Raw genomic sequence first — 13349 nt, 5'->3', positions numbered from 1 at the left:
ATTAGAGACCCAGCCTCTTGCATGAGAGGTTTGTGTGCTGCTTTCTCTTTCGCAATGCTGTTTTATTGGCAATAGCTCAAGTATCCTGGCTATTAGCTCAAGCTATGGAAGCAGATCTGGCTTTCCAATTCAGATCCAGAGCATATGGGAGGCAGCTGTGCTCGTTAAGGAACCTGCACAGCTTGGATGCAGCAAGTGCCTGGGGATGGGCAGGCGGCTTGCCAAAAGCACAGAGGATTCCTGAGATGGTCATGTCTGGATGCCAAACACTGGATGTTTGTCATTCACACTGCCACAAGGGAGGGGAGCAGGCCTGAGGAGGCTGATGGCCCTGTAAGGAAGGATGTGGTTTGGAACGAGGAACAATGTGGAGCCAGGAGAAGGCCAGTGGAATTGACAGCACAGGGTTTGGAGTCCTGATTTCAGGGAGATGGATGAGATGTGGTAAAAGACTTTTAGCTTTGTGAACATTTTAAGATGCTACTAACAAGATGGAAGCTTGGCCACCACAACATTAATATCTGATTTAGGGCTGATGTCATTTCTAGTTGGACACTACATTTAGTCTTCACAAAAGTGAGAATGAAAGATAAGGATGCGGTAAAGGCCCGTAGCTGTTCTGGTCCAACATCCTCTTGAAAAAATAATATAAACTCTTTAAAATTTGAGGAACATTTTAAGTGTCTCCTGTTCCTCCTTGAAAAAGACATCCATTTCCAGAGCTTGAAAACCCCACATGTCTCAGTCCTTGCTGCTGGGACAGACAAAATGATGAAATGAGGGAAGCAGAAGTCTAATATGCCATGGGAGTTGCTTCCTGGGAATGGTCTCTGTGTGAAGTCCTGCAGCAGCTTGACCCTCTCCTCATAATCTAGCCGACCAATCTGTCCCTGTCCCTCCTACAAAAGCACCAGACTAGAAAGAATAACCTGCAAGACACCTTTTCTTCTAAGCAGCTAGACAAGAAGGGAATTGTAAAAATTTGCAAGGAGTTCACAAGCCAACTGCTGTCCTGAAAGGCAGACATCCCATGAAGCCTTTGGGAAGCAGCCCAACAGCAATCCCTGCCTTCTCCCCAGCACTACTGTCCCTATCTCATGGTCTCCTGTGGACCCTCAGCCTTGCAGTGCTGCAGCCTCCTCTCCCTTGCTTGAGCTATTGTCTCTGCTTGGTAAGCAGGTTCCTTGAGAACCTTTAAACCCATTTCTAGGAGATTTTCATCAAACAGTCCCACAGTTGGCATGTGTCCTGGTTTTGTTAAAAACAAGTTTTTTTTCCTTCTCCAGTGGGGTGATTGGACTAGATGGTCTTTTGAGGTCCCTTCCAACCCCTAATATTCTGTGACTGTGACTCTGTGATTCTATGATTCTGTGATGCGTTCCCAGGTTCTGTTGGCAAGAGGAAAGGGGAACCCCTAGCAAGCTGTGTCTCTAGCTGCCCGCCAGTTGCCTGCAAGGAGTCATGAGTGTCTTTTGAACTGTCCTCCACTCCTGCTGCCTTCTTGCTTCTGGTCTTTCCCACTTAGACCCAGCGTTACACACAGGCTTTCAGCTCTGGTTTTTGTTCTGCCTTTGTCTGAGTCGTGCCAGATGGAGATAGAGATTTCCACATATCCAAGGGTAAGCATGTTGGCATTAATGCAGGACTGAAGAAGAATAGAAGGGAGACTTGATAGGCCTTGTTTCCACCAGAGATGCTAAGAAGAAGAAATGATTAGTGTTCAATTTCATAGCTGGTTCAGCCATTAAAAATACTCGTAGCGTAGATAAAGGGAAGAAATGTCACTGTCTTCACCCAGGAAAAAGAGTTAGACATCCATCTCTCTCTCTCTCTATCCTCTCTCTCTCTCTCTCTCTATCCTCTCTCTCTCTCTCTCTCTCTCCTCTCTCTCTCTCTCTCTATCCTCTCTCTCTCTCTCTCTCTCTATCCTCTCTCTCTCTCTCTCTCTATCCTCTCTCTCTCCCTAGGTTATATTAAAGTACCTCTTACTAAATAAGTATAAAATATGTGGTATGTACCCTAGTGTTTGAAGAAATGTCTCTAACTTTGTGAATTCCCATTAAGCCATGGTAAGCTTTCTGTTAAATTATATAGTTTGACAGTTCTTTCTGGACCTAAGAATAAACGAACACAGATATGAGAGTGGTTCTTTGGCTTTATCCTTGTGTAGTCTTAGTATACAACAACACAATGTTTGATTAATAAGACTCCCAAAATATTAATAAAATAAGCACATCAGTTTTTATTTGGAAACCATCTTAAAATTAAAAGAGAGTTCAAAAGTATTATTGCTACTTCTAGCTGTCCTTACAATCTTACTTCCCTTTACTGACTAAAGTGTTTTTGCAGTGAGTTATTTTTGGTTGTGGAGTGTTCTGGTGTTTGCAAGAGGTGTATTACCAATGGAGTAATAATCCTGGCTTCTTCAGAAGAATGTCCATTTCTTCTCACCCCACTCCCTCACAAATTACTTGGTTTGAACATCTCTGTTTTAAAATGTTCAGGGAGTTAGGATGTTATCAGAGGTCAGACTTTTAATTAGGAATTAACAATTAACGGAAATAATTTTAAACTGTTAGATAAAGGGAAAAATAAAAAGCTTTGTTTACATCAACTGAGAAACAACAACCAGTAGGCTGTCGATAGTGAATATAAACATAGTTTGCCCTCTACATAGCTATTAGAAGTCAGTATACTTGTAGATTTAGTTTTGCCTATTGTGTAGTTGTGTTTCAGCACTATCTAGAGTGCATTGTCTATGTGCTTATGAAGATGCTGTTCTTCTCAAAGGGAACATAGGCAAGCAGAATCAAGGAAGCATCTGGGCTGGAAGGGACCTCTGGAGATCAGGTGGTCCAGCCCCTGTGCAAAGCAGGGCCAGCTGCAGAGTAAGATCCAACTTAAAAGATGGATCAAATAAAAAAATCAATCACTTTGGGGAATTCTGTGATGCACGTACTTTTGAAAGCAGTGTCCACCATGCCTTTAGGCATCAAAGCAGCACCTGTACACTTAAAAGAAAAGGGCCGTGCCTTCTCCAAAGATGTTGCTGTTTAACATTGATCATTATTATTCTTTATTTTGTCACCTTCGCATTCTAACAAGGTTGGTCAGAGAGAAGAGCACACTTACTCATGCTCTTGCACTTTCACCTATTGCACAAAATCAAGGGTCAAGAACAATGCTAAACTGAAATCAAGGCAGTATCCAAGCCCAAGAATCTTTTGGAGCCTTGAACATGCCATAGATTTTTATCTTCACGTGTTGTCCTGTTTCATCATCAAGCATGTTCATCGCACAGTTATTACTACAATTAAAATTCTCATTATAGGCAACAGCAGTTTTACCTGCTCATTTTTGTGTTTAAATGGAAGAACTTAAAGGCTCGGTGCCCTTGTTCCTTTCCACCCTTTCCCTCCAAAGTTACTTATTTGGGGCATGGGGAGCCTGCAATTTTGTGCTCTGAACTGGATGTGTGCTGGCTTCTTGATTGCTGCATTTTGGCGGGTTTAATGTAGATGCCAGTCTGTGAACTTAGGCAACTTGTGGCCAGAGGGAGCGACAGTATTAATACCTAAATTGTCCCAGCAAGACGGAGAGGATGGTTGCCCGTGTCCTGAAGGTAGAACTCAAGCAGTGCTCAAGAATGAGATTATGCAAACACAGACTTACGAGCAGTTGGGGGTTGGATTTTACCTGCCTGCATAGTAACAACCTCATTAAGTGATGTGGAATTGCTGTAGATGAGGTTTCTGTTTGGCCATAGTGGTGATGTGATGTATGGGAGAATTACAAGATTTATGATCTTTAAAACAAATATGTTGTAATGTAACTGTTCTGGGGATTTTAAGTTTCCAGAAAAATACAAAATTTCCCATGGGCATTTTAACAAGTTATTGTTCTTTTGTGACAGAGCTGTAAATAAGATTTCTTTTTTGGCCATCATTTTAGATCAACACACTCTTCCTTTTTCCTTTTTTTTCCCCCCTTTTCCTTTTTTTTTTTCCCCTTTCCCCTTCTTTTTCTTTTTTTTTTTTTTTCCTTTTTTTCGAGGGTCTTGCTGCATCAGGATACTGAGCTTTGCTTCAGGGGTAATTACATACATTGTTCTGTGTATTCTTTGAGTAATTATAGGACAGAATTAATTTTTTTTCTCGCAGTTTTTCTTAAAGTAAAAAAGATAAACCTTACACAACAATAATGACAACAACAAAAAGCCTAAACATAAGCCTTCCGCCCGCCCGCCTCCCCCCCCCCCCCGCCCCCCCCAAAAAAAATGAAAGAAAGAAAGAGAATGAGAGAATATAAGCTCAAAAGGTATATTTGCAAATAAATTTTGGAAAGACCTATACACTGATATAAGGAATGAAAGGAATTTTGGTAATCTTAGAGCAAAAACTGGTCCTTAAAAAAAAATTAATAACAGCACGTGGAAGAGGCACACAGATAATAGAACACATCTGTTTTGGAAAGTTTAATAGAAATGAAAAAAAATCAATATATTTACATAAAGGTATAATATAACATTAAATTGAGAAGGAAACTAACTTTTTTTTTTTTTTAAATTAAAAAAAACAGTTGGACAGACAGAACATGCCAGTGTAACTCTGAAGGAAGAAGCTGAAACTATGGAGACAAGTCCATCTGTTGCAAGCACCAAGGATGGTGTAGATGCTGAGAAAGACGATGACGACGATGCTTATACAGTTAAACAGTTGCCATCTTCGGAAGAAGACGCGGAAAACCTTGACCAGGCATCTGAGCCTCAGTCTTATGATCTGGGTTTTAAAAAGGTTTTTAAATTTGTTGGATTCAGATTCACCGTGAAGAAGGAAAAGACAGGGAAATCGGAACCAGTTCAGCTGCTTACTGTAAAAAAAGAAACACGAGTCCATGAAGGAGCTGGTGATGAAAAAGAAGTCAGCTCAGAAGAAACAGCGATGCCTGAGGATGCATACTGTGCAGAAGACAACACCAAAGACACATTGAAAAATGAACAAACAGAACCTGAATCTCCTAAAACACCAGAAGCAAATGAGATTTGTTCTGAATCAGCTGCCTTAGCCACTGATACTACATCACCATTAAGAAGATTTTTTACTCAGGGATGGAGTGCATTTAGAAAAAAGAAGAGTTTCAGGAAGCCTAAAGAAGATGAACTACAGTCTCCTCCACAAGAAGAGGAGCAAGAAAAAGAGGGCTCAACATTAACAACTGAAACCAGTGAAAAGGAGGAGAAATCTGAGTTCGAGAAGCAAGATGAAGAGAAGAACATGACAGCAGTAACTGCTGAAGTGCACGAGAAGGAGCAAACTGAAGGTGAAAAGCAGGAGTCAGAAAAGACTGTGGCAGCCATAGGAGCTGAAGCATGTGAGAAGGAAGAGCTAATCAGGCATGATGAGCAGGGACAAAAAGAGGATGTAGCAGCAGCAGTTGTTAAAGAAAGTGCGATGGAGAAAAAAGCTGAAGAAGGTGATCAAGAAGGAAACCTGGTGGAAGTCTCAGAAGATCTTGGTCAAAAGGAAGAAAAAACTGAAGAAGGAGGAAAGGAAAGTGAGGTGACAGAGAAACTACTAAAAACAAGGTCAGTGGTACCTGTTATCACTGACAGTGTGAACGGAGAACTGAAAATGTCCTCGGAAGTACTACCTGTGGGAGAAAAACTGGAGTCAACTGGAGCCAAGTGTGAAACAGAGGACAAAAATGAAATGGCTTCTGAAGAGAAACTTGAAGCAGGATCTTTGGCTATTGAATTTTCTAGTGAAGAGCTCAAAAAATCTGAAGGAAGAGAAGGAAATAAACCTTCTTCACTGGGGAAAGAAACTTCCGATGAAAAAATAGAGGAAGCAGAATTGAAAATTTCACCCACATCAGAAGACACAACTGGAAAGTTAGACACACAAGGAGAAGCTCAAGATAGAACCACAGAGAAGAAAGCAAGCGAAGAGCATGAGACAAAACTGACTCTGGGTGCTCCTGAGTTGAAGTCCTTTTCTACTTCTGAATGTTCTGTTGACACGGAGGATGATCAACAGACAATCAAACCCACTGATGAAGGTCTACAGGGAAAAACTGGCATAGTTATGACTGATACTGTCAAACCAGATGAAGTAACCACAGAAATAACTCCTGAAGAGGCAGCTGGAAAGAGGCCTCCAGAAGGTATCACAAATGAAGCTGAACTGTTGTCTTCTCAAGAAAAAACTAAACCACAAGGCAGCCCTTTAAAGAAACTCTTTACGGGGACTGGATTAAAAAAACTGTCTGGGAAGAAACAAAAAGGCAAAAGAGAAGAATCTAAGTTAGGGGAACAGGGTGAACCAATTCAGCACTTATCAGATTCCCCAGATAGCCCAGAGGAACAGAAGGGGGAGAGTTCTGCTTCTTCTCCTGAGGAGATGAATGAAATTCCTTCTTTGGAAAAATCTGCAGATGGAATGCAAGTCACTGAAAATGAAGAAGCTGCAACTTCAGATGTGGAGCGAAAAAGAGAAAGTGTCACAGCCTGGGCGTCATTTAAAAAGATGGTGACTCCCAAGAAACGTGTCAGAAGACCTTCTGAAAGTGATAAAGAAGAAGAAATTGATAAGACAAAGGATGGTGCAGTGTCTTCAACTGAAAATGCTGTTGATGAAAAGCAGGGAGAATTCAAAGAAAATGGGATGGACCAGAAACCAGAGAAAGCCACGGAAGAGCCCAAAAGAAAGGTTGACACCTCTGTGTCCTGGGAAGCTTTTATATGTGTAGGTTCTTCAAAGAAAAGAGCCAGGAGGAAATCATCATCATCTGATGAAGAAACTGAACATAAACTTGCTCAAGAAAGCCAAAAAGTGGAAGAACCTGGACAGACCAAAGAAACAGTAACAGATGCAATTCTTACCAGCTCTCAGGAGAGTGATCAAGGACAAGGGAATTCTTCCCCAGAACAAGCTGGAAGCCCATCTGAGGGCGAAGGTATTTCAACATGGGAATCCTTTAAAAGGTTAGTCACTCCAAGAAGGAAATCCAAAACCAGAATGGAAGAGAGGACTGAAGACTCTGTGGTGGGATCCAGCCTGGAGCATTCAACATCAGATGGTGAGCCTGGAAAAGATGAATCATGGGTTCCATTTAGAAAGCTGATGCCTAGGCGTAGGAAGAAAAAGTCAGATCGGAAGCCAGAGCCAAATCATCTTAAACAAACAAGAGAAGACATGGCAGAAACAGCTGAAGAAGATTCAGATATTCCAGCTGTTGTTCCTTTATCCGAATACGAAGCAGCAGAGCAGGAAAAGATGGAAGCCCAACAAGCAAAAGATGCTGAAGCGATGAGAGAACGAACCTCAGAGGAAGAGAGAGCAGAAAAATTAGAGGAGAGCCTAAGAATTGAGCAAGGACATGAAGGGCTGGTACATGTGGTTACTGTTACCGTTGTGGAAGGGGAAAGGGCAATCAGCAGTATTGAAGAAAGGTCACCATCTTGGATATCTGCTGCTCTGACAGAGTGCATTGAGCAGGCAAAAGAAGAGGAAGAGACGGAAACTGAGAAAACATTTGAATCAGATGTTCTTGTGGAAGAAGCAGTGGCAGCTGCTAAGACAGAGCCAGAGATGAGAAAGGATCGAAGTGATGACACCACAGCAAGTGAGCTAGAGCTAACCTCCGAAGCAGTGACAGCTCTGGAAGAGACAGCAGAAGCTTCCTGTGCTGAAGGAACAATGGAAGTGTCCCTTGCTGAGGAGACAACTGAGATGGTTTCTGCTGTTTCACAGTTGTTAGAAACCCCAGACACTACAGAGGAAGTTACACCTGTACAAGAAGTAGAGGCCACTGAACAAAATTTGAAAGAGTTAGACAAACAAACACAAAAAGTTCTTCAGGAAGTTGCTGAAAGAGTAAAGTCAGCAGATGCAGCCCAGCTGGTTAGTGAAAGAACCATGACAACAACTGTAATTACAACAGTGCAAGAAGAAATTGATTCAGAAATGAAAGATGATGCTGAAGATGGGCAAGTTGTAGGTCAGGCAACTGTTTTGCTTGACCAGTCCTTGAAAAAAGAGGAACATAAAGATGACCTCCAGGCACTGGGAAGTGCAGGGAGCATTCAGGACCAAACTGGACTTGAAGAGAGTGTCCTTCTGGAAGGTTCTGAGAGAAGTGGACTATCTGCTGGAGCAAAAGAAAGCACAGAAGGATGTGAAAATGTAGATGTATCTAGAGAGGAAAGCCAGTGTCAGGCACGTGAGGAACCAGTTGTAGAAGGCCATGAAGAAATATCTGAAGCTCAGAGAACAGTAGAGGAACCTTCATCACAAGACAGAGACCCTCACATTGTCAAAGCAGTCACTCCTGAAGAAGAGCCATTTCCAAAGCAGGAGGCTTCAGAACAAGAAAAACTACCCATGACGGATTTCGCAGTAGATGAGACAAGAGATGAATGTATTCCAGGAGTGCGCGCTGCGGTAGGTATTACATATAACACCAAGGTTCATCTGTCAAAGGAAAAAATCCGCAAGCATTAGCTATTATACCTACTTTAGATCCAGGTAGTAGCAATATTACTGCCAGGGTCCTTTTTTGTGCAGCCTGAGGCAACTGAAGTTTGTTTCCAGTGAGACAGACACACAGATGTCCATAAGCAGCAGCCACTGAGGCTTGTATGCAGATTGAGGTGGATGCAATTCCTGCAGAAATGGGTGGGAGATGGTTTGTGTGGATCGGAAGGTGCTGCAACAATTGCAATGAGGGCTCCTGCACAGCACAATGTGACTGAAGATATTATATGAAAATATGTGATACATATGTGATCTATATGGTACCATACATAGCAGGTGGTATCTTCAGTCATAGGCAGAGGTACGATTGTAGCTGAGGTACTTGTGCAAAGCGGGGGAAATAAATGACCCCAGTATCTCCAGCTTTAAATGTGCGGGAGTTCTTGTGGCTGATGTGTCCCTGCCTTCCTCTGTACCTCCCCACCAACTTGCTGGCTTAGTCTTTGTTTCAAGTGCTGCTGGTTATCCCTTGCTTTAGGCTGCCCTTTGTTTAATGAGCTGTGTGTCCTGAGAAACTGAACATGAGCTGGAATCTTGGTGACCCACTGATCTCAGTGTCATCATCTCGTGCTCTTCCCATAACCATACTCCTCTGCTTGTTTTTTCTGGTGCTTTTTCACGCAGAACACTTCTGGTCACTCCCTGTTCCTACCCTTTATCACAGGTCTGTTGCAATTCTCCACAGGTGCAGGACAAGATGGAGTATGAAACCTCTACCTTGGGGCTTCCACCTGAAGAGCCTGTGCAGCTTGAAGGAGAGGGCAAAACCCTCACGATGGGACCAGAATGCACAGAAGCAGCTGTCACTGTGGTCCCCATGAAACCTGAAAGACAAGATGAAATTCCTGACTTAGACTCTCAGGAGCAAACTTGTACCAAAGGAGTTCCTGGCAAGGCACCTGCCCAGAGAGAGGAAAAAGAAGATGATGCTGTGCTCCTTGGAGAAGAAAGCACAGAAGTTGCTGTTGCTGAGGTTCCTCTGCAGAACGAAGTAAAAACCTCTGCCCTTCCTTCAGAAGCAATTGGCTCAGAGGCAGCTGCAGATGCTGAGCAGAGTGTGAGGGATGGGGATGGCAGGCAGATTACAGCAAAAGATCCTGTGCCCTTTGTTGAGCCACAATGCAGAGAAAAAACAACTGAAATCCCCTCCCAGAGTGATGAAACTGAGGGTGGGAAAATGGAAGGTGCTGTGCCCAAAACTGAAACACACTTCGAGAGGGGTACCCCTGTCACTGAGGCCCCCACGCAGATTGAAGCAGACAGTGTATCTAATGTAGCGTCAATATGCCCAGATCTCCCTGAAAATGGAAGCACCATCCTCACTGACACAATTGCTAAGAAATGTGAAACACTAAGCAGCTTAGCTGAAGAAGAGACTGTGGAAAAAGAAGAAAAACTTGCAGAAACCTCCACCTGTCAAGACTTTCAGAAAGAAGATAACAAAAATGAGCACTCGATGGAAGGAGCCAAAGAAGTATTTGAATATGGAAAAGGGGAGGCTGTGAGAGGTGCTGAATGTTCAAGTGCTGTCCAGCAAGAGGTTTTAACTGTGCAAGAGGAAGGCTCTGACTCAGCCTTCCCACAAGCTAGAGGCTTGGAGGCTCTCACTGTGCCTGTGCCTGTAGCAGCTGCAGCAGCTGAAGAGCACATCATGGCAGAAACTGTGACACCCGCAGACACAACATCTGAAACTGTACAGCCCTTGGCAAACACAGCAGAACAAATGGCTTCTGAAGGAGTCCCAGTTGCTACTATTGACTTTTCAGGCTGTGGGACTGCAGAGCTTGGTAGTGCAGGAGCACCTGAGCCTCAAGTATCTCCCACTTCCATGAATGGAATGTTAGAGGAGCAAGAGAGGCCCCAGAGTACAGAGCAACCCAAACAAAATGGTATTCCTCTAACTCACAGTCTGTCTCTCACCCACACAGAATTTGAGGACGTTGTTCAGTCTGTGAGTACAGAGTCTCGGAGCACGAAAATTGTATTGAATGCCATTGAGACAGCTGTTCACAAACTTGCAGAAACAGAAGAGCCAGCTGCCTTTGAGCCAGAGCAGTGCATTAAGTCCACAGGGAAAAGCCCATCAGGTACAAATATACCTGAGCTTCTGGAAAGTACGCAGGTGGATCATCAGATTCCAGTAGGCACGGAAGAGATATGGAATAATGAACAAGAGCTCCAGCAATCACGAATAGTGAAAACTGCTACAACAGCAGAGTCTGCAGAAATTCATGTACCTGTGGAAAAGACAAAAGACATGCTGTTAACTTCGGAGGTGCTGGAAGATGGACAAAGTGAGAATTCTTTAACAATTGTGACTAGCCCTGAAGACATTTCAAGGGGAAGTGAGAGACTTCAGAAATCAACACTAGAACTAAGTACTTCAGAAAATTCGACCAAAGACCCGGTTGGCCGGATTATGGAAATACCAGACCAACATACAGGTCAGCAAATGTGCAGAGAAAGTGAAGAACAACAACATCCCCTGCCAGTGGAGGATGGAAAAACACAGACATGGGAGAATGATAGTTGCCAAGAAGCAACATCTTGTGATAGTCCACAAAGTCAGAACTCAGTGGCTCCTGAGGCCTTGAATGTAAGTAGCATTTTTAGTCAGCAATTTCTTTTTTTTCATAGTAGTTTTTGGAGTCTGTAAAACTGTCTTGTTTTTTTTTTTTAATTCTGGTGAAAGACTGCTCCTCAGTTTAACCAACAGGCCACAGATTATCTATATATATATATTTTTTAATCATTATTTCTTTTTCCCCCTCACTTTACTGCCTCTATCTTGGCTAACACTTTCTTTTCTGTTCTGTACAGCTACCCTCATTTTAATGGACTTTGACTTGGCCTGTAGTTTAGGGTGATATTTCTGGGAGGCAGAAATGTGGTTTCCAGCTTTGCTAGATACACACTCATATGGCACGTGTTTAACGTATGGGATTTAATCTGCAAACATGTTTCCTCTTTAACAAAGCTCTTTGTAAAATCCTAAGGGATGTGAGTGTCACCTTCCATGATAAACCTGGAGTGCCCCATGTACTAAAGCTCTTTGCACTTCAGTGAAGTCTGAATCAGAAATGATAGGTACAACTTCTCCTTAGGATGTTTACTATGCTTGCTTAACTAAGTCATGAGACCTTTATCTCTATCTTTGAGAGCTGCTTGGGAAAATAAGATATTTTTGAGAGAGTAAGTTGTCATTAATATGGCTTTTTTTCACTGTCGTCTTTCTTTCAGATGTGCTAAGCATCCATGCGGCGTTTGGAGAGATGCCAGTCCTAGAGAACAACTGACAATCCTGCAGCAAAACCAGGAGCTTTATTCACTACCCTTTATTCTTGGATGTTAACATTTGCTTTTTTGAAGACTTCACCCTTTTTGTCATTTCTATGAAAAAAAAAAATGGCTTTAATGTTCGCTATATCTACACGTGTGTTCCACTTGAAGGGCATTTGCCTTTGCCCAAAATATACCATTTAGACTGGAGATACACAACTGAGTGAATGGACAGACCATTAAATTTGTGCCACAGTTTTTACCCCACTTAACGTGTGTCTTGTCTGTCCCACCTCCTTGAATCCTTTAGCTCATCCCTTAATCCTCCTACCTTTCTGCAGTCCCCTCTACTCCCCACATCTTCCCTAGCTGCCTTGATTTGACCTGCAAGTGGCTGTAGATGCTGCTTGATTCATGTGTGAGGAGGAGAAGGAAGGCTGGCTGATGAGAACACATGAGACTTCTGGCTGAGTAGCAGACTTGTCTTCATCAAACAGCAGGAACTGGATCACACACAAATTCTTGAGCAAGATACTCAAGATTGCTGCCTTTCAGTCCCATTCAGGTATCTCTATCCATCCTTCAGTTGTATCTGTGCAGGCCTGATTTAGTCAGAAATGACTTCTACAGTGTAGCTTGAAAGGAGATTGAGAATACCCTTCTTCTTTTGTTCCAGACTTCAGGTCTCAGGACTAGACTGTAATGTGTTGAATATTTATATGTATGTCTTAAACCCAGTTCTGATTTTAATGTAGAGCTATGATACTTCTGTACTATTTAGGTGTACCCTTAAATGAATTTTGTAGAGTAGCTTGGAGCGGAAATTGATACCATTGGAGCGGAAATTGATAACATGTACTTTCCTATTTATTGTTCCAGGTTTTTCCCCTTGTAAAATCTCTCAAAAACTTGGCTGCCTTGCTTTGAATATTTATATGTATATCCTAAACCCAGTTCTGATTTTAATGTAGAACTACAATACTTCTAAAGACAAAAGAGGCCTGACCTGTGTCAGATCCACCAACCACTTCTACTCGCAGTCTTCCCTCATTTCTGAGAATCCCATAGACTTACCATTTCCCTGCTGTCTCGCTCATGTAACAACCCTCAAGTCACATCCCTCTCGTTTCAGAGTCTGCTCATTTCTGGTCACTGCCCCATCCAACCCCAGGCCTTTACCCAAACCTACACCATCTAACATCCTTCCTGCAGAGAGCCTTCCTCCTTTCCCAACCCCTGCTTGAACCTCTTTCCTTATCACAGCAGGTGGAGTAGCAGGAAGGAGGGTAAGGGCTTGGTGATGCATTCTGTCTTGGATTGCAAAACGCTGATGAGAATTTTGGGCTGCTGAGATCTTAAAAACCTTCAGCTTAAAAACCAACAGCTGTAGACCAGAATGAGCAGGGCGATTTAACAATGGGAAGAAGCCCCAAGACTACGAGTCCTGGGGTGTCTGTCCCCAACAGGAGTTGGTCCTCTCTTTTGTTGTTTACATTAAAATCAAATACGGGGTACAAGTCCAAACTTGCAGCTCTG

At 42.8% G+C, this 13349-nt stretch overlaps 1 protein-coding gene across 1 annotated transcript; it reads left to right on the top strand.

Moving 5' to 3' along the window:
* The first annotated feature begins 365 nt into the window (after window positions 1–365).
* On the top strand, window positions 366–12796 carry LOC136002795 (A-kinase anchor protein 12-like). Its single transcript, XM_065658021.1, has 4 exons — window positions 366–444; window positions 4579–8441; window positions 9220–11130; window positions 11775–12796. The coding sequence occupies exons 1-4, from the start codon at window positions 366–368 to the stop codon at window positions 11781–11783; spliced, it is 5862 nt and encodes a 1953-aa protein (XP_065514093.1). The 3' UTR covers window positions 11784–12796.
* The last annotated feature ends 553 nt before the right edge of the window (window positions 12797–13349 follow it).

This window comes from Caloenas nicobarica, unplaced genomic scaffold, assembly GCF_036013445.1.
Source record: "Caloenas nicobarica isolate bCalNic1 unplaced genomic scaffold, bCalNic1.hap1 Scaffold_404, whole genome shotgun sequence".
Lineage (NCBI taxonomy): Eukaryota > Metazoa > Chordata > Aves > Columbiformes > Columbidae > Caloenas > Caloenas nicobarica.
The sequence above is the reverse complement of the archived record's forward strand: the minus strand, read 5'-3'. Positions and strand labels throughout refer to the sequence as shown.